This window comes from Apteryx mantelli, chromosome 3, assembly GCF_036417845.1.
Source record: "Apteryx mantelli isolate bAptMan1 chromosome 3, bAptMan1.hap1, whole genome shotgun sequence".
Taxonomy (NCBI): domain Eukaryota; kingdom Metazoa; phylum Chordata; class Aves; order Apterygiformes; family Apterygidae; genus Apteryx; species Apteryx mantelli.
In genome coordinates this window covers 64,706,254-64,724,848 of record NC_089980.1, presented here as the reverse complement: position 1 = coordinate 64,724,848, position 18,595 = coordinate 64,706,254, and the positions used below count along the sequence as shown (strand labels likewise).

At 36.5% G+C, this 18,595-nt stretch overlaps 1 protein-coding gene across 1 annotated transcript in view; it reads right to left on the bottom strand.

Annotated features, from left to right (window-relative positions):
• Positions 1-18,595, bottom strand: part of ADGB (androglobin) — a 132,583-nt gene that overhangs the window by 3,678 nt on the left and 110,310 nt on the right. The window contains exons 28-32 of the mRNA XM_067294750.1: positions 17,159-17,358; positions 15,845-15,956; positions 7,035-7,213; positions 5,330-5,485; positions 2,815-2,929 (exon numbers count right to left, since the gene is read on the bottom strand). Of these exons, the coding sequence (XP_067150851.1) occupies positions 2,815-2,929; positions 5,330-5,485; positions 7,035-7,213; positions 15,845-15,956; positions 17,159-17,358 (762 nt within the window). The remainder of the gene's footprint in view (positions 1-2,814; positions 2,930-5,329; positions 5,486-7,034; positions 7,214-15,844; positions 15,957-17,158; positions 17,359-18,595) is intronic.

Genomic DNA, 18,595 nt, shown 5'->3' with positions numbered 1-18,595 from the left:
AAAAGATAAAATATTTCTGAATTTTTATTTCCAATACTCATGACAGAATCAAAGAGGTTGCAAAAAGTATGTCAGAGAGAAATATATATATGTATCTTAGCTAAATCCACACTACTCATGAGGCAGTGTAAATATAATCAAGTATAGCCAATTTTAAATGCCTAAAGAACATGAGAACAACTTTTGATCAGTAAGGAATCATGTTCTGTTAGAAAAAAACATAACAGCATTCAATTAAATCTGAATGAAAAATCCTGGATATAGTTTAAAAATTTTATTAACCTTTGGGCAGAGATCTAGCTTGGGAAATACCAGTTCAAAGAAAAAAGGTCCAATGTGTAGGAGTAGATAAAATGAAAGGGTTATTAAAAAATTTTTCAGATGTCTATGATTACAACAGGCCCCAAACTAGCATAAACTCAAATTTCAGTTTTAGAATTAATCCCTTCTTTGTAAGAGATGAGTTCAAAATCTTGATTGTAGCTCCCCTCAGACTACATGGTACTGAATTCCTGACAGAAATGTTGTAGCTCTGGCCCATCTCTAAATTTTAATATTTAGTGTTTAATAAAAAGCTAGTCATTACACTGAATGTTTTTCACTATTTCTACCACTTATATGTGTTAAACTTTGAATGAAAAAGAACTGTCAAATCAGCAACTACAGTATAAAAAAGGTAACTGGAAATGTTCTGATTTAAAATTGACAAGCTGCAGTTTTAGAATTTATTTTTAACCACATGGATAGTAACAATGTTATGTATCCAGTAGCTGAGCCTTTAATGTAGCATTCTCACAGTATGATAGCTTATCTGACATTAAGCTTGCCACTGTATTGAGCTGTATTATGATATTTCAAGCTTCCTTCTTTCAGTTTGGCTGGATATGTTGAAAAGAGTCTGTGAAATTTGATGAGATTTAATGATGATCACAGCAGTTAGTTTCCATGAAAATGCTCCTATTACCCTATTTATTATAGTAATAGATGAAAACCTTTAAAAATATTATTGGAATTTTCTCTCCAGCAAGAGGAAAGAGAAGTCTAAGCATTAAAAAATTTTACTCCTCTCATGAATGCGTTTGCGTCAAGGTTTGCAACTAATCTTTCTGGTTGTTTTTTTTTTAGAAGCACTTGGAAATGTTTCACATGAAAAATTATAGTTAAGTGCAGTTGGTTGCTGTGAAAATTAGTGTTCACCATTTTAGTGCTCTAAAATTGTGTCTATAGAGACAATGCTAAATACTATCAGTAAGTGACAAGAAAGAAAAATAAGTAATATTAAATTGAACTTGAAGGTCTAAGTCACAAGATTATAATCACTTTTAAGACATCTCTTTTTCCTTCAGATTCAAATGGAATTTCAGATTTGAAGATCCATTCACAGAGAGTACTCAGTGCCTGCAGTGTTGCTGGCGAGGATTATGAAGGGTCATGGGAGATCAGGTTAACAAACTAGTAAGGTGAATTAAATACTAAATGGGACTACTAAATGGGGACTACTTATGGGAATACTAAATCTATTTCACTTTAATAAATATAAATAAGTCATAGTGTCTTTGCACATGCTGACTATTTCAGATGCTAAACAAATTTTTAGTATTTCTACACTAATGACCTTTCTTAACAAACTTGGAATTGAGGGAGTATTTTTCAATGAATTTCCAAAAATATTCCAAGTTAATTTAGGGTTAGAATTCTAGTACTAGAGGACTGCCTAAAGTTTGCTTAAGAGTAACTTGGCAGTCTCCAAGAGTCAAGAGGAACAATGCAACAATTAAACAAAGAAGGGATCACAGAATCACAGAATGGTTGAGGTTGGAAGGGACCTCTGGAGATCAACTAGTCCAAACACCTGCCTCAAACAGGGCCACCTAGAGCATGTTGCCCAGGACCCTGTCCATACGACTCTGGAATATCTCCAAGGATGGAGACTCCACGACCTCTCGGGGCAACCTGTTCCAGTGCGCTGTCACCCTCACAGTAACAATGTTTTTCCTTATGTTCAGACAGAACTTCCTGTGTTTCAGTTTGTGCCTGTTGCCTCGCGTCCTGTCACTGGACACCACTGAAAAGAGTCTGGCCCCATCCTCTTTACTCCCTGCCTTCAGATATTTATACACATTGATCAGATCCCCTCTCAGTCTTCTCTTCTCCAGGCTGAACAGGCCCAGCTCTTGCAGCCTTTCCTCCTATGAAAGATGCCCCAGCCCCTTAAGGATCTTAGTAGCCCTTTGCTGGACTCCCCACAGTAGCTCCATGTTTCTTGTATTGGGGAGCCCAGCACTGGACCCAGAACTCCAGCTGTGGCCTCACCAGGGCTGAGTAGAGGGGAAGGATCACCTCCCTCGGCCTGCTGGAAATGCTCCTCCTAATGCACCCCAGGATACTGTTGGTCTTTGCCACAAGGGCACATTGCTGGCTCATGGTTAGCTTGCTGTCCACCAGGACTCCCAGATCTCTATCCCAGGGATAGAGATCACAGAGACAAAGCATACCAGTGTGCGCTAGGACACCTTTACCAGGGCTATTCTTTCCATTTACCACCAGTATTTCATGCAAAAGTCTTTTCTAATGATCTGAACAGTCTATGAGGAATGCTTAAAAACCTATTGTTTAACTTTGCACCCTATACTAAAACACAGGCTATGAAATGTATAAGTTATATTTGAGAACGAATGGTAGGAACTCCTGAACTGTGGTGGTTTACACCACTTTAATTTGTGGACATTTTATTCTTCAGGTGACTAATCTCTTTTTATGTATTTAAATAACAATGCTCACAAACAAGATGAAATGCTTGACAGAAAGCTATACTCTTACCTCTTTCTTCTGGACTAGGTGTTAAACTTCTGATCTCAGTCTCAGCTATGGGCTCCTCTGAACCTCTCACAGTATACTTATTAATAAACTGCATGCGTTCCTGAAAAGCCTAGAGATCAAAGTTTTAATACAGATCAGAAGACTTCTACTGAATACTTTAAATCCCAAAGAATTCTCAAAAGTAGGAAACTAAGTGGTCAATAAGACAATAAGTCTTTGAATCCAGTGCACGTTTCACACAAGTTGAGATACGATACTACATTTTTATTACTGGTGAGTGTATTTCATTGGTAAGATCTATGAAAACATCATCCATGACAACAGGAATACTTTCAGTGAGCCACTGTGAGGTAAGGGGAGGAGCGAAGATAAACATGGGAGGACTGTGTTTCATGTCACAGTTGTACTCAAGACATCTCTGGAGTAGGATATTTTTTTCTGAAATAATAACTTGTCAATATTAAACATCCAATTTCTCTAGTAATATTTAGGAACCTTTTGTTATTTAGTTTTAATGTGTTGTGTTGAAGAGAAATAAATTAGCATTGGTAATTTATGTCAAGTGCATCAAGAGTATATGAATAAGAACACCTAAGTCAACCTTTGTGAGGTGGTAGTTCAATAAGATGAAAAGTAGGCAATACACTTTCAACTGTGTCACTCCTTTCATTGCAGGCTGGCTGTATTTAGTACATATCTCACATGAGACAGTGATGCTGCTGATAAACATAAAACTCTGCCTGGGACAGGAATCAGAAAAGATGGTAGGGTTCCCATAAAATCAGTTTGCCCACATGGAATACTTACACTAAAGATCATTATGCAATGAACTGCTGGGAAGTTATGGCATTCTGGGCAATTTAGCATAAACTTTAGATTAGAACAAACAAAATCGTGGAAGCAGGGCCTGTTCCCTCCTAGCTGAATGTGTGGTCAGACTCCCTCTTGCAGCATCTCCTTAGGGAGATACCACTTTCCTTCCTCCTAGGAGCTCCTATAGCTTGGTGGTTTGGACTTCCTCCTGAGAAATGGGAGCTAGGGCTGCAAACCACTTCAGGCTTCAATTATGTTTGATGCCAAAAGCAGGCATCACCATATCACCACAGACTGCCTGTCTTTTTTAAAAGATGATCTGAGCTTGCTGGGCTTTCTCTTAAGGGCTCAGACTGCCAGAATGGACAGAGGTACCAAGTGTCAGGTAAGAGTCAGGCACCTAATTCCCAGAGCCATAGGGCACATGACCCCTGAAATGGGCAGACATTTGGGGCAGGGAGATCAAGAAGAAAGGAGAAGGGAAATTACTTAGTCCAAATAGCAGACCCTCAAGTTAGACATCCATTTTGTTAGCATATTACATGTGGTTGCTGCAATTTTATTGATGATAACTGTTTTAAAAAATGCCACAGACATAAGAGGCTTTCAGAATGGAAGTCTTCAACTGCAATTCAATTGAATTTCTGAGCAAAAAAGGCAAACAGGGTAATAGAACCAGCATTTTGAAGAGACTCTTTACACATCAAAGGAGAGTAATTTCCAGCTAATCTTTAGGACACCGCATTTGCATTTTCAGTCTCAGCACAGGTAATCAAAGCTGCAGGGTAAGGCATTCCTCCTTAGATCAAAGTTTAATACAGTGCTCTCAGAAAATTTTTGGAGCTTCAGATACACTGAACAGAAACAAGAAAATCTGAAAGTGGGAAGACCCATGACTGGGGTTCATTTCTGAAAGTTAATAAAAAGACAAAATGCTCCCAAGCTGGGCTAATGGTCATTGGTGATGGTGGTGTAAGGGGATGACTGTTAGGTATACTCTAAGACTGCATTCTTCTATTTTATTTTCCTTTTTTGCTAATGGTCTTCCCGTTCTGAATCAGCAGTTTAACCTTTTGCTTTGCTAGAAATAACTTGTATTATTTTTCCATCTTAAGCATGCCTAGTGTTAAAAATGATCCCAGGTGCAGTGGACACATCTGAATTAGTATTGCTTCTCCAGAACAGTGAATTCATACAGAGAAGCATGTATAGGCTCAAGAGTACCTGATATCAAGAATGAATTTGAGAATCCTGGTTCCAGGGGACAATTTGAGTAATGATATGGCCAGGTACCAGTTCTTCAACAAAAATCTTTCTGGCATGTTTATAATGAAATATACTGGCATGTTTATAGCCAGGGTATTTCTGGCTGGAAGCAGCTAAACAGTCAACCTGTCAAGAGCGGCAGCTTTGCAGTTGTGTAGAGGTAGTGGGTTTTCTGAGGAAAAACTTTTCTGTTTATTGAAGAATCTAAAGTCTTGGTGATCTGAAGAAGTCTAGAGTAGATGGTCTGGATTCTTGCCCAGAATTCATGCACATTAGCACTTTTGATTCTTTAAGCTGTGTAAAATCCCCTGCCTTGCACAGAGTGATGGAGAACCACCTGAAATCAGATCCACATTGTGGCAAATGCGATGCCTTCACAACAGCTCCTGGATTGTGTAACAATGCTACTGCAAAGATTAAGCTCTATTACCTTGACAGCTCTTCCTGGCTCTGCAGACTCCCATGCTTGTTTCATGGCTTTGATCTCATCTGCTCTCTGGGTGTCCTTCTTCACTTCCAGAACTTCTGCCTCTCTCTGTTCACTAACTAGGCGTAAGGTCCAGTATGGTTTGCTTGGAGCAGCTTGCTGAAAGTAAGTGAAGTATAGTAAACATAAGTCAACTAAATGTATTTACTGGTCTAAATCTATTACCACTATTTAGGATAAAGTTATGTTTCTGAATCATGGTAAGTTTCATGAGAGACTGACATATATTACTAGATAAACAATGGCTGCCAAAGGGAAGGAGAATTACTTCACATCGTCTAGAAGCTCTTTAAGATATTTTGTCTACATGCCTTTCCCCCCCGCCTCACATACAGCACGCTACACACTCCCTGTTCTTCTCAACTGCCTGTCTGAACAAGAGTATTTTGTAGTAATTTTTCATGCAATTGTGTTATCTTCCTGTCAAGGTTTCTTCCACAAGCTTTTTTACCAGAAGTCCTACTATTTTTAACTGGGCTTCTTGTGTAGAAATATATCTTGCTCTGTCTTATGGGGCATGAGATTCTTTCCAATCACCTCCCAAATCTCTAAACTACTTTGAGGCATGGCTTCCCCAAAAACATACGGTTTGAATAGTGCCTGATGTGTGGGAGACAATGCTCCTGTCTGACTGATGAATGAGATATTGTGCTGCATACATTTCTGGGAAGTTTAGCATCTACAGAAGCTTTAAGCCTAAGATTTGGAAGTAGAGAGCTCAGCTTTTAGTTGAGACTAAAGGTAGGCATATTTAACTTCAAGCATTGTCTCATCTTGAATTTTGCATCTGTTGTAGTGGCAGACTGAAGAACTCCCAAGAGCTATTATCCCAGCACGATCAGCATACCCAAGAACTGGAGCTGAAGGCAGAAATCTGACATAATCTGAAGTTGCATCATGTTTTCATGGCCAATAGGCTCAACTGCAGCAGCCCTGACTGCTCTGAAAGAAGGGCTAAGGCACTGTTCCAGAACTCTGTATGATCAGGTGTGCATGTGAATCATAAAGAGGCTTGCAGGTTTAGTCCACCAAAAATTCAGGAGAGATTTCTTCATGAAAAACTTTATGGAGATGCCCTCCTCTTGATCTACTTCCCATGAGGCAGCAAAAATCCCAGCAAAAGCAATATCATTAAAGGAGCAATTGTCAGTTTCTTCTTGGCCTTCCATTAATCTGTGTGCAGTTCATATGGTCAATTATTCTTTTTAATGCATATACAGTAGCCTTTTGGTCAACCACAGAACACTCAGACCATCCTAACACAGAGAAGAAGAATTTGCAAGCAGGTTGGTACCATTTTTTCTGTCACTGTATACCCACAAGCTAGTGACAATGGTAACAGACACTGAAGATGTACAGGATAGGAACTTCATCTCTCTGGATTCCTGTGAGAACACCTACAGTGAACAACTCTAATGGGTCACCTGTATGGTAAATGCATGGAACTTAATATACCTGCATAAACAGAAACTAGACCTCAAAAAGGAACAGACTGTGGTTTGCTTCACACTTAAGCAAAGAAAAGAGCACATTACATCTCTAAATGCATGATGTATGCTTTACATCTGTAGTTAATGTTTCTCAGGTGTAAGACTAGGAAGGTGGCAAAGAGCATAGAAAAATATACATTTCTTGGATCTGTTCTCACCTGAGATTCAGATTGAGATGCAGGTGATCCTTTATCTTTGTTGCACTTTTCTTTTTCTGTCTTCTCAGTTGCTTTATCTTTTGGCTTTCTGTTTGGTTTAGGAGTACTTGCAGGCTTTTGTCCTTCAGAATAATCAAGCATTAGGGGAAAATTGTGCTCCTCATTCTTTTCCCCATGTACTATTCATATGTAGTTATGATGAATGATGAATTAGAGGATATCATCATCATCCATAAGTATATTTCCCCATATAATATCCAGGGTGAAACAACAACACAAACCAGCCATATGGAAAGAAAAAGAAAAGTCAGTTAATAGTTGCTACTGTTAAGTACTACACTACAATTCATTGTTGGACTAAGAAAGAATTTGGGGACAAAACAACTTTTAAAACCAGAATTTCAAGGTGATCATATTTTGACATCCTTATTTGTCCTAAATAGCACTTTACCCAAGGATTATCTGTGAGATTGTCATGATCCCTGCATATCAATCACTGCATTGTTGCCTTGTGTATGAGTCAGTCCAAAAGAAGACTGTAACCCACAGAATCACAGTGTAAGTCTTAGTTCTTTTACATAGTCTGCATAGAATCTCTGTCAGTGCTATGCACCAAGGCAAGTGAGAAGCTCAAAGTAGGTAAAGCCAATGTTCCCTATTGTCTCACACTTTAGTGAGCCCAAAAGAGTGAAGAGCAGAAGGGAAGATGCACCAAAAAGGCAAGGAAGTGAAGGTAAAGAAACGTATTTGAGATTTGATACATAAGAATTTCAGAGTGATCAATCTCAGAACAGTCAGAACATGATTTGGATTAATTATTTAATTAGTACATGTACACGCTATATGTATGAGATATGTTTAAGCTAAGGATGATGAGAACTGACATTCCTAACACTTTTATTCTGCCTTATCTTAGCTGGTGGGAGCTGTTAACAAGATTATTTGCATGACATATTCTTGTTTTAAAAAAAGGAATAAAGAAATCTGCAACAGCATATAGCTTTAATAGCATAGGAAGCATGTCAGTTGAAACAACCTGGACTGGACCCACAACACTACAAGAAAGATTAAAGATCTGAGTCTGAAATTGCAGTTTCACCCCAACTTCATATTGCTTGAAACATTAAAGTAAATGCTGAAAACCTATAGTCAGTACAAGCAAACAGGTGATTTCTCCTGGAAAAATAGGAAATGGGTGACTGGTTTAGAATCTGACAATAATTAAAATGCACCTTTCACTTAATGCTATGCTCTTCTAATCCCTCTTCACTGTTGTGCAAGATTTGATCCCAAGTTCACTGAAAATTTTCTATTGACTTTAATGAGCTTTGGATCAGATCTACAATGTCATGCCTGGGGCTATATGAAAATACAAAATGGTAAATATAAAACATAAACAAATATGTATTTATTTATAATGCACATATAATACACATAAATATGATATATATATGTATTATATATTATACATGTATTTATACATAAATTATAAAAATATTATTTTTATCTCCTCATGCTCTTTAAATAATGTATAATGGCACCAACATGCTAAGCTTAAATGGATTCAGTGGTACAAAAGCATATATTAAAGAATGAAAGCAAAAATTAAAGTGGTCTACACAAATATTAAAGATAATAAAACAACTGCAGAGGAAATGCAAATATAAAATAAATACTGATGGCATTACTTGAAGTTACAATATCATTATATAAATGGCTTTCCATTTAATTTCACATTATCACATTAGCACAATAAATCAGGCTTGTGTGTATGCATTATTCAGTGAATTATTAATTTTTAAAGATAAATTATTTATTGTTTATACAAACACTCAAGAGAATTCAGTGTCACTAGTGAAATGATATTAGACAAAAACTATCTATGTCATAGGATACCACAGACTTTGGCTGGCTTCTATAAGGATTTTATAACTCTAATTTTTAACATTTTGATGCTCTAGGCTTATCCACATTGGGAAGTTAGTAAATAGCAAGTGAGCATATGAAATGACACGGCATGAGCCATTCTGCTTTAATTCCTGGTATGGAGGCTTAGAACAGGATTCAGTTCAGCTATCTTAGCTAACATAGGCTGCACTGTCCAGGTTCCCCTGGCTGTCCTCCCTGCCTCAGTAGAGAGGGCAGTCCCACCTGTTTTGGGATCACCCTCCAGAGATGCCTGCACTGACTGCAGTTTGGTAACACGGCATGCAGCCCACTCTGACGTGAGGGAGATGTGAGTAGTTCCTCGGGGCTTTTCCCAAGGCCAAAGCCAGGCAAATGCTTCGTACTGGGATGTGATGAGGTAAAAAGAAAGGGGAGAGATGATAATAAGGAAAGTAAAAGGCCATAGCTGAATTCCAGCTCAGAGCTTATGCAATGATCACTGCAAACTCTCAGTGGCAGTTATTTTATATGGATGGCATCTAGGAGGGCTTGGGCATGGCATCAATTGACAGTGATGACAAACAGCTGGTAGAAACTCTTATAATTAACTTTTCTACAACTTTCCATTCATTTATTCAGAGATTCATTTACTCTAAAATCAGAAGGGACCATAGTGATCATCCAGTCTGATGTTCTGTCTATGACAGGCTAAATAATTTCACCAAGTGACTCCTATCTGAAATTTGTAACTTCAGACTGAGATACAGCAATCCTCTTTTTAGGAAAGACAGACAGCTGCTCCTGATTTATGAAATTCAAATGACAGAGAATTCACCTCATTCACAGGTAGAATACAAATGAGTCTCTTGAAGTTTTCTTTGATAGCATATCAAGCTCCCTTTATCTGAAACAGGCTCTAAGCATTTGGTAGGAATAGTCATCAGGTGACAGATATGACTGTTACTTGGCCCATGAAAGACTTTCAGATTTGGCCATTAGATAATTGAGAAGCTCAGATGTTGCTTTACCCTCTCTGACTGCGCCCTCAGAAGGATTCTGGATGAATAGCAACATTAAAAATCTTTCTGAAGCTGGGCTCACGCAGACACCAAAACTGCAGTAAAACTGCACCAGGATCACAGTAAACCACCAGTGTGGCTGCTGCAGTAGGGTGGGTTTAGAACATGGCCTAGAGGTCTTCACGTTGTAAAACTCTAGTACTGTCATTTATCCTTGGTAACCCATTTTTTCCCTGCTTCATTGAACACCACAGCAGACAAGTGATCACTTACTATGGAAAGGTAAGATTGGAAAGAGAAAAAGAGAGGGAGAATTGAACATCTGATTAAACATCCCATGAAATCCTGCCTCTGGTATGAGCCAGCAAGTTCTCCTGTGAGAGGACAAACCCTTTGAGAGAAACTTTCACAACTCCGGGGAAAAAAAGGAGTATCCCAAAGAAAACTGCCTTTCACCTCTTTTCAAACCTACTTCTTCTACCTAGGCTGCATATCCAGGCTCCAACTGCTCTCCTAGATGGACAGTCTTTTCCCATCAACACCTAATACTCTTGAGTTGACTAAAGCAATATGTAAAATATGTACTACAGTCAGTGTTCAACCCATACTGACAATTCAACTCTGGTTGTTACAGTTGCATATCAAAACATTTGACCTTACTAAAACAAAAGCAAAACCAAAAAAACAAAAGACAATGGCTGAAAATCATATACACAAAACCAATCTTAAAATAATTTTGTTTGCACAAGTCAAATCTGAGTCAACAACTCAGACTGGTTTTAGCAGTTGAAAGGTTGCCTGTTAATTTTTCCTCTTTTGCACAAGCATTGTGATCCAGACCTTATTTTTTACTGTTTTTCCATAGAAGAGTTGCCTCATTAACAGACCACAATGGAAAAAAAAAAGAATTAAAATTGTATAAATAATAACCTACCTGGCACTTTCTAATTTTTGTGCACTTGGGTTTTTCTGGTTAATGCCTTTTAAATGTTTTGTTTGTGCAATACACTATTTAAAAAAACATTCAATGAGATCTCATACATAATAATTATGACTAAATATTAGTCATGATGTACCTTTTGCTAACACTTCCAGTTCTTCTTATTGAAAACAATTAATGCCAAAGTGTAGTATTAAGGTTTTGAAGAAAGAGAAGAGATTAACAAAGACAAAATACAAATTATCACAACATCTGTATGCCGGAGAGCTTATTTTCTTCAAAAATATTCTTAATAATTATTTATATCACTGTGTGTACTATGGGTCTTCATCAAAAAGGAGAATAGTTTAAAAGACTTCAGTAAATGCTACTATATAAAAGGAAGATGTTTTTGCCATGATTAGTTAGCTTTAATACAAAACTTACTCCAGGTGGCACTGTTGTCTTATGTGAAAAAGCAGTATCTGAAATGGTGAAGATTTATTGCAGGAATTTTCCACCTGGCTCACTGCAGCTTTCTTAAAAATCACATGGTGAGAGGATGTCCTTTTGGTTATGTGCCAACATTGCTATTATATGAATTGTGTGTTTGAAAACTGGTGCTGACAGAACAGCCTTAAATGGTAAAGCACAGTTTTCAAATTGCTTTCATACTGGTTCACAATCAGAAAAAGATTCAATGATTAAATGCTGTTTTGTTCCAAAATATCTAGTCTAAAAGTTTTCCTGCTATCTATAGTAAGCATTTCAGATAAACATTACTGTTAATAGGGTTATATAAAATAAATGCTAAGTAGTGAATACAATAAATATTAGTGTTTATACATTGTTTTTAAACTCTGTTGGTGACCTTTAACCTGAGCAATCTGTTTTTTGTTCTATGCGAGGACAGTATATTGGTATCCTTGTATAAACAGAAAGACCCAGTTAATGTGAAATGCAAAATGGATGTGGGTTGCTTTGAAAGGCAGTAATTATGAGAAGATACAAATCTCAACCCTTAAAAAGGATCCTAAGAGAAGAGGGCTCCTTATCACTGACTGCTAGCTTGAGTCTGGTTGATGATAAATGAGCCTCAATACCAGTTTAAATGGTGAAGGGAAACAGTGAACTGGAATGCTGTTATATTGAAGTGAACATGAGAGTACTCACACTGATAATATGGACAAGCTTCAGTAATAACAGCTGAGAACTTGCAAAGAAACTTGTAGTTTAACTAACCTCAGACGATGGTGTAGTTATACGAAAGGATATACACCAGTACCATGATTGGTATGTTAAGTGCAAGCTGTTACTTTATAACCAGTTTGGAAGTATAACACAATGTAATAGAATGCGTATTATATAAAGTAGTCTAGCATTAAAAGGAAAATGAGAATAAATGTAGTCATCTAGGAAGCAAAGATGATCTTGTGAAGAATGTAACTAATTAAAAGCTAATGAAGTAACTGCTTAAAAAGCTGTCTGTATGCAGGTCTGTAAGGCTACATGACATAGCTCCTCAACTATTATGAAAACTGAGAACTGAGTAGGGACTATAGTAAACTAACAATATACATTTTTGTAAAGTTCTGGACCACTAGCTGAAAAAGGCCTGGAAAAATCTCAAATGCCACACTCATCTGTTAAACAAGAAAACAAATAATATATGTCAGCAATTATTGCTGATATATCTAACTTCAGTCCTAGGGTAACTGAAATAAAAAATTAAACCCAGCCATTTAAAAAGAAGTATATCACCTAAATAAAAGCGAGAAATTCCACTCATGAATAAAGATCAAATCTTCCTGAGCAAATTTGAGCATGCATATATTTCTGAGACAGCATAAAGCAAACAGTGACTAAGAAGAATTCAGTAGATACACCATATCCATTTTTACCAAAAGAATTCATGACATATTTCTCATTATCTCAGATTTTAAAAACTGATTTATCGAACTTTAATATTAATGACATGGAAAATTTACTGAATGGTGGAAAGTATTGTTTTAGGTTCTGCAGGAATTGTCATTATGATCTGGGAGAAGGATTAAACTATTAACAAAAAACATGCCACAATTACCAAATTGACACACACAAAGAATAACTACCAGAATCCTTACCGACTCCTTGGCACCCCAAGCCTTGTATTTCATCCTTATCATCTTTGAGATCACTAATGCTCTGACATCTTGAACTGCATGTTTGTTTATATTATGCCTTTGCTTGATGTTTTTAAGGGTTGAGATGTGATGTTAGCCCTTCAGCTAATTTTCTTGTCACCTTCTCATCTTCCATAGATCTCTCAACTGTCATGGGAGATCACATAGAAGTCTATATTTAGCTTTATTTTTCCTCCTTGTATTTCTTTCTCTCTCTGATTTATTCCTTTCATGCACAAGGCTTCAGTAATAACTCACAAATTATCCATTTTGCCATTCATGACCTGTCAGTTGTGATGACTAACAAATAATAAATCTAGTCCTATTTAAATCGAACCTGAAAGCATGTCTCCTTCCAACCAGTCTACTTATAGGTGTGTTCTTCTGCCTTCTCTTACTGGGTGTCAAACAAAACTTAATTTTGGTAAAACTGAACTATGGATATTTGCTTGCAGTCTTCCCTACAACTCTTATTCTTTGTCACTTTTGCCAGTGGTACCATTCATCATACCTACAAATTGAAAGTCGTCTTTGATTCCTCTCTTTTCTCTTCAACACAGCCTATGATGTATGCTGCTGACTGTTTCCAAATGCTTACAAAATATCTGACAGGGAAAACTTTCATCACTCAAGTCATCCTATGGATCTCACATCTTCTTTTTTCTTTCTACTACTCAGATTTGCCCCTCTTGAGTCTACAGAGCTTTCTGCTCCACAGAATATGCAAACTCTTTCTTCTAGCTTCCCTGGTCCTTTGCAACTCTGCCTCCTCTTAGTTAGCTACTGTTTATTGTCATTACTTCAAACACTTCATCTCTACTCTGCTCTAAATAAAAATAAAAGAACAATGGGCATCCATGATTTGATGTAACCTGCCCATTTGCACTCAAGCAGATATTCATAAGTTCCCATATCAGCAAGCCAGATATCAATCTACATTTTTTGAGGCCTAAATTCTGAATCCACATATTATGAGACTGATACTGTCAGCTGTGATGACTAACAAATAATAAATCTAGTAGTATTTAAATGAAAACTGAATGCATGAGTTTATAAGCAGAGTTTGATCCTGAAACAATATATTATAATGAGAGAGATATTTTAAATATATTAAGGAGAAGGTTAATGTGGCTTGCAAGTAAATACAATATATCTTTATTTAGAAACACTTGTCAACAAGCAAGTAGAAAACTGAAAGAACAGATTTTCATTTAGGCTAGTCAGAATTTCACACGCATAGTGATGTAGTCAGTACTTAGGTGGCATCTTATGTGGCTTTGTTGGACAATATAGACCTTACGCTTTGCTACAACAAATTATACGGTGGGTCAGCATTACTCTGTAAGTGTTACTCTAAGTTCTTACCAGAAAGATGCCTTCAGACTGTGTAACTGAAGGTGAAGCCTCAGCTCACAGTTTAGTCCTTCCAACTAGTATCTTCCATGCATTAGCTAACAGTATAAATTGCTAACACTGAGTCCAGAAGTGCTGCATATATGAAGTGTGAAGTTTATTCTTATATGGCCTAACCAAAACAGCTGAAATTTCATTGTTCTAGGGAACGTCTATAGCTTCGTGACTGCATGGTGAATTTTGCTCAGAGTGACAAATTACTACATTAAAATGGGTCAGAGTAAAGGGAACTTTTCTAAAAGAAATACATTAAGAAGTACAATACATTTCTTTGGCTTCTGGGGTGTGTGTGTGTGTGTGTGTGTGTGTGTGTGTGGAGAATCCTAAAAATTACTAGAAAAATCCCCTGCAACAAAAGATTCAAGCAGTAACTTCACAAGTAAAAGCATCTTTAAAGGAGGTACAGAGATGCAACAAACTTGATAGAATAAAGAAACCCTTAAAAAAGCAATTTTAAGAGCAAGTCACCGGTCTTCAGAAATATTACTGCCGTTAAACTGAAATCAACTGCTATAGCTTTAGAAGGCTTTAAGTTTGTAAGAATTCCTGATAAATAACACTTTGGTATTAGAGTATCTTAAAGTATGAGAGATGCTCATAAGTTAATGTATTGACATGTACACACTGAAAAAAAAATCTTTAAAAATTCCATTTCATAACCATTTTCTCTAACCAGTAAGTGCATCTATATTTAAATCTAAATCTTTTTGTGCCAGTCCCCCTGGTTATAGGAGAAGCAAATCTAGGACGTTTATCTCATTTCTAAGATACTTACTAATATCCTAATTATTTTTGATTTTTTTTTTCTAACACTTAACAAGAAACTCTAAGAGAATCTGGAAAAAAAAATTCTGTAATTTCTCTGACTCTTCCTGACTTTAATACACAGTTTATACTTGAGATCTTTCCTAGTCTTGCCTCCTGCCTGGATTCTTCTCACAGCAGTACAGAACTAATACACATATCCCAAAACAACAGGACTTTTTTCCCTCCTGTTAGTGTATTTTCTTATATAATCAGCAGGTATGTTTCTCTAGTTTCAGTAGCAACCTCTATATTTGGATGCAGTTGTCAGAACACTGTACCTTTATATTACACTTGACAAGTCTTTCTGACTGTAGAAGCAGACATGCATCTACACGTATTCTAGATGACTTCCTAAAGCTAAACCTTAAGAACCTCATGTACATTTTGCAGACCACACTCTGATTTCTGTCAGTTGTGAACTGAAGTTACAGAATCACGCAATCAAGCTTCAGTTCTATGAACCACAGAGCAAATAGCTTCATTGCTTAATTATTTCACTTAAGCAGTGAATAAAAGAAAAAAAATATTGTATGGTCTTGGCTTGCAGCACTATAACAATTTTTTAAAAAACAATAACATGACACATTTGATAGAGTGACATACCTTTGATTTCATTTTTCTCCATTTCTTTCAGTTCCTGAACAAACAGAAACTCACTCTCAGTAAGTGGCCAACTATTGTATAACACCAATGCTTGTATAATATACTTGTGAGACTGTGAAACAAAATACAACATGTTAATATGCTGGTGACATAACAATTACAGTAAGCATTCAAAAGTCCTATAGGTTAGTAAACTGCTAGCTATTGAACTCAGCAAATAAAAAATGTAATTAATTTACAAGCTTTCACATTGCAGTATTCACAGGAAGCTTAACAACACAGTATTAATGCCACAGTATTTTATTTTAGTTCTTGTAGAATTAAACAATTACATGTTTAGCAAGTGGAACTAAACTGGGTTGTCGCAACTACATTTCTTTAAAGATGTCCATGCAACTTTTTCCTAGGTATGTGGTGTGCTGAGACAAAGACCTTTGTTTTAGATGTTAAGACCTACTACAGGGCTTAGAGCACCAATGCTAGTGCTCAATTCTGACTCCATTTGCAATGGAGGTAACAGGGTCAGTAGGTTATTTTATATATTACGTACACTGAACAGGAAATGACTCCAACAGTCTTTTTAAAAATTGTTTTCCCACTCTAAAGCCAGTTCTGAGTCCAAGGAACACCCCTGGAAATTATATGTCAATAATCATTTTTTTCTTGGAATATTTTGTTGAAATTGAACTCAATTTCCAGGAAAAATCACAGTAGAGAAATTTTTGGAGATAGAGAAACAAACACTTTTTAACAAAAGAAATTTCATTTTTCCATGATATATAAATAATACTAGGTGAAGTCAAGGGAAATACATGATTTTGATGTCCCTCTCTAAGAAATTGTGGGTTCAAGTAGAAGACTTTTTGTGTGTTATATTAAACAGTTTGGCTAAACAGATTGGCAATAGGTGCTTCTCTAGTAAAACTATTAAAGTTGGCATTCTCTTACATTAATATTTCAAGGACAACTCACACTGAAGCATCAGAAGTTCAACTTTATTACTGATGTTTCTTAGCCCTTAGTTGAAAGTTATGTTAAACTTGAGTTGGACTTGGCAAATGAAGAACATTTAAAGATGGAATAAAGGTCCTCGATTTGAAAACAAAAATGTACCTATGACCACTTGTTAGCTGGTTATTCATACAGGCGTATTACCCTCACTCCATTGTCCCATTTGGAGGCTGCTGACAATCTTAATTTTGGATTCCTTGTTCTTCTTGTCTCAGGATATCAGAATTCTACATTTATTAAAAAAATTATCAATACCTCTTCATTACTTTTCCCTCCAAATCCCTATGATATGCAATCTCTTACTAGCTGTGGACTTTCATCTTTCTTTTCAAAGCTTGCCAGAAAAAAAGATTCATCTTCTAATATAGCTGGACCTTCTTGTACAAATCCTGGCTTTACAGAAGTTTTGGTACTCTTTGGAGATGGAATATAACCTTTTTTTTTTGATCCTCCAGTTTCTGATTCCTTCTTTGTACTGCTTTGAATAAGCTGGGCTTTGCTTGCTGCAAGAAGATAAAAATATCAGTGTTACATTTCCAGAAAGTCTATGAATTATTAGCATGAGGCAAACAGATGACACCAGAAACTATATGAAAAAAGAATTATTATAGTCAGTTTTCTCATGCTGTGTTATGCTTACAAGCTTCCCGTTAAAATTATGCTCATACTAAATACCATCCTGATTTTTTCTGCACACAAATCACAAATCTCTTCAAAATAAATAATGATAAATTTGAAAGACAGTACATATAATTGTTGCTACTGTTTATAATGTTTATAAAAAAATTTCCACAAAATCCACACCTCTTTCCTGCAGTAAGCACCACAGCATCATGCTATATATCACATAATATAGAGAGTCTTTTTGTCTGTATAATGGGACTTCTGTGGAACTCTTCTAATTTAATAAAATATGTGTATGTACGGAAGAAGGGAAGAGGCGCAATTGCCATTTCTGATGATCTCTACCCTTACAGAAGTCTTCTATGTCAACTTGACACAAGGATCATTTCTGGCTAAAGTTTAAAAAAACTGATCTTGAAAAGAACTCTAGAACTAATTTGTGATCTATCATTTATAAAGTTATACCATTGTTTCTTAAGGAGGATATTAATGTGGAAAAGCTGTGAAGCCAGAAACGTGCTAAAGAAGGGCTATGATAGAAGTATTAGTCAAGAGAACTTAAACTTGTGTTCAGTCACAAGAAAGGAACATCTTTAAAGGCGAAGTGAGTAAGACTGGGTCATTCTTTCTCAGGCTAGAGAAGACAACACTGTTGTGGAATCTAGGTGAAACTTGCAGCCATCTGCAGAGATGGATAAAAGAAAAATATAACCTTAGGAATTCTCAAAGCAAGTGAAAATAAGTTGCACTAGCTGAATACTCAGTCAGATAATTGAGACAAGGCTCTGAGATATCTAAGAAGAATTCTTATTGTTAAATATAGTTTTAATAATGTTTTATTTTGTTTTATCCTTTCATCACTTTTCGGGGAAAGTGCTCTTTTGTCTCCTTTTCTTGTCTTATGATAAAATTGACTCCGAGTAATTTGTCATATGCTAAGGATATCACTTCTTTCATGATGGTGTCTCCATTATGCAAACTGCTAGTGTGTCTAAGTGTCTGTAATGACCTGTGTGGCTGGCCATATGTACGTGGGTATTGTACATATGTGTTTTGTGTGTGTACCTATTGAGAATACCTGCTCGGCCTTGCTGGTTGGACGTGGGGGTTTGGAGC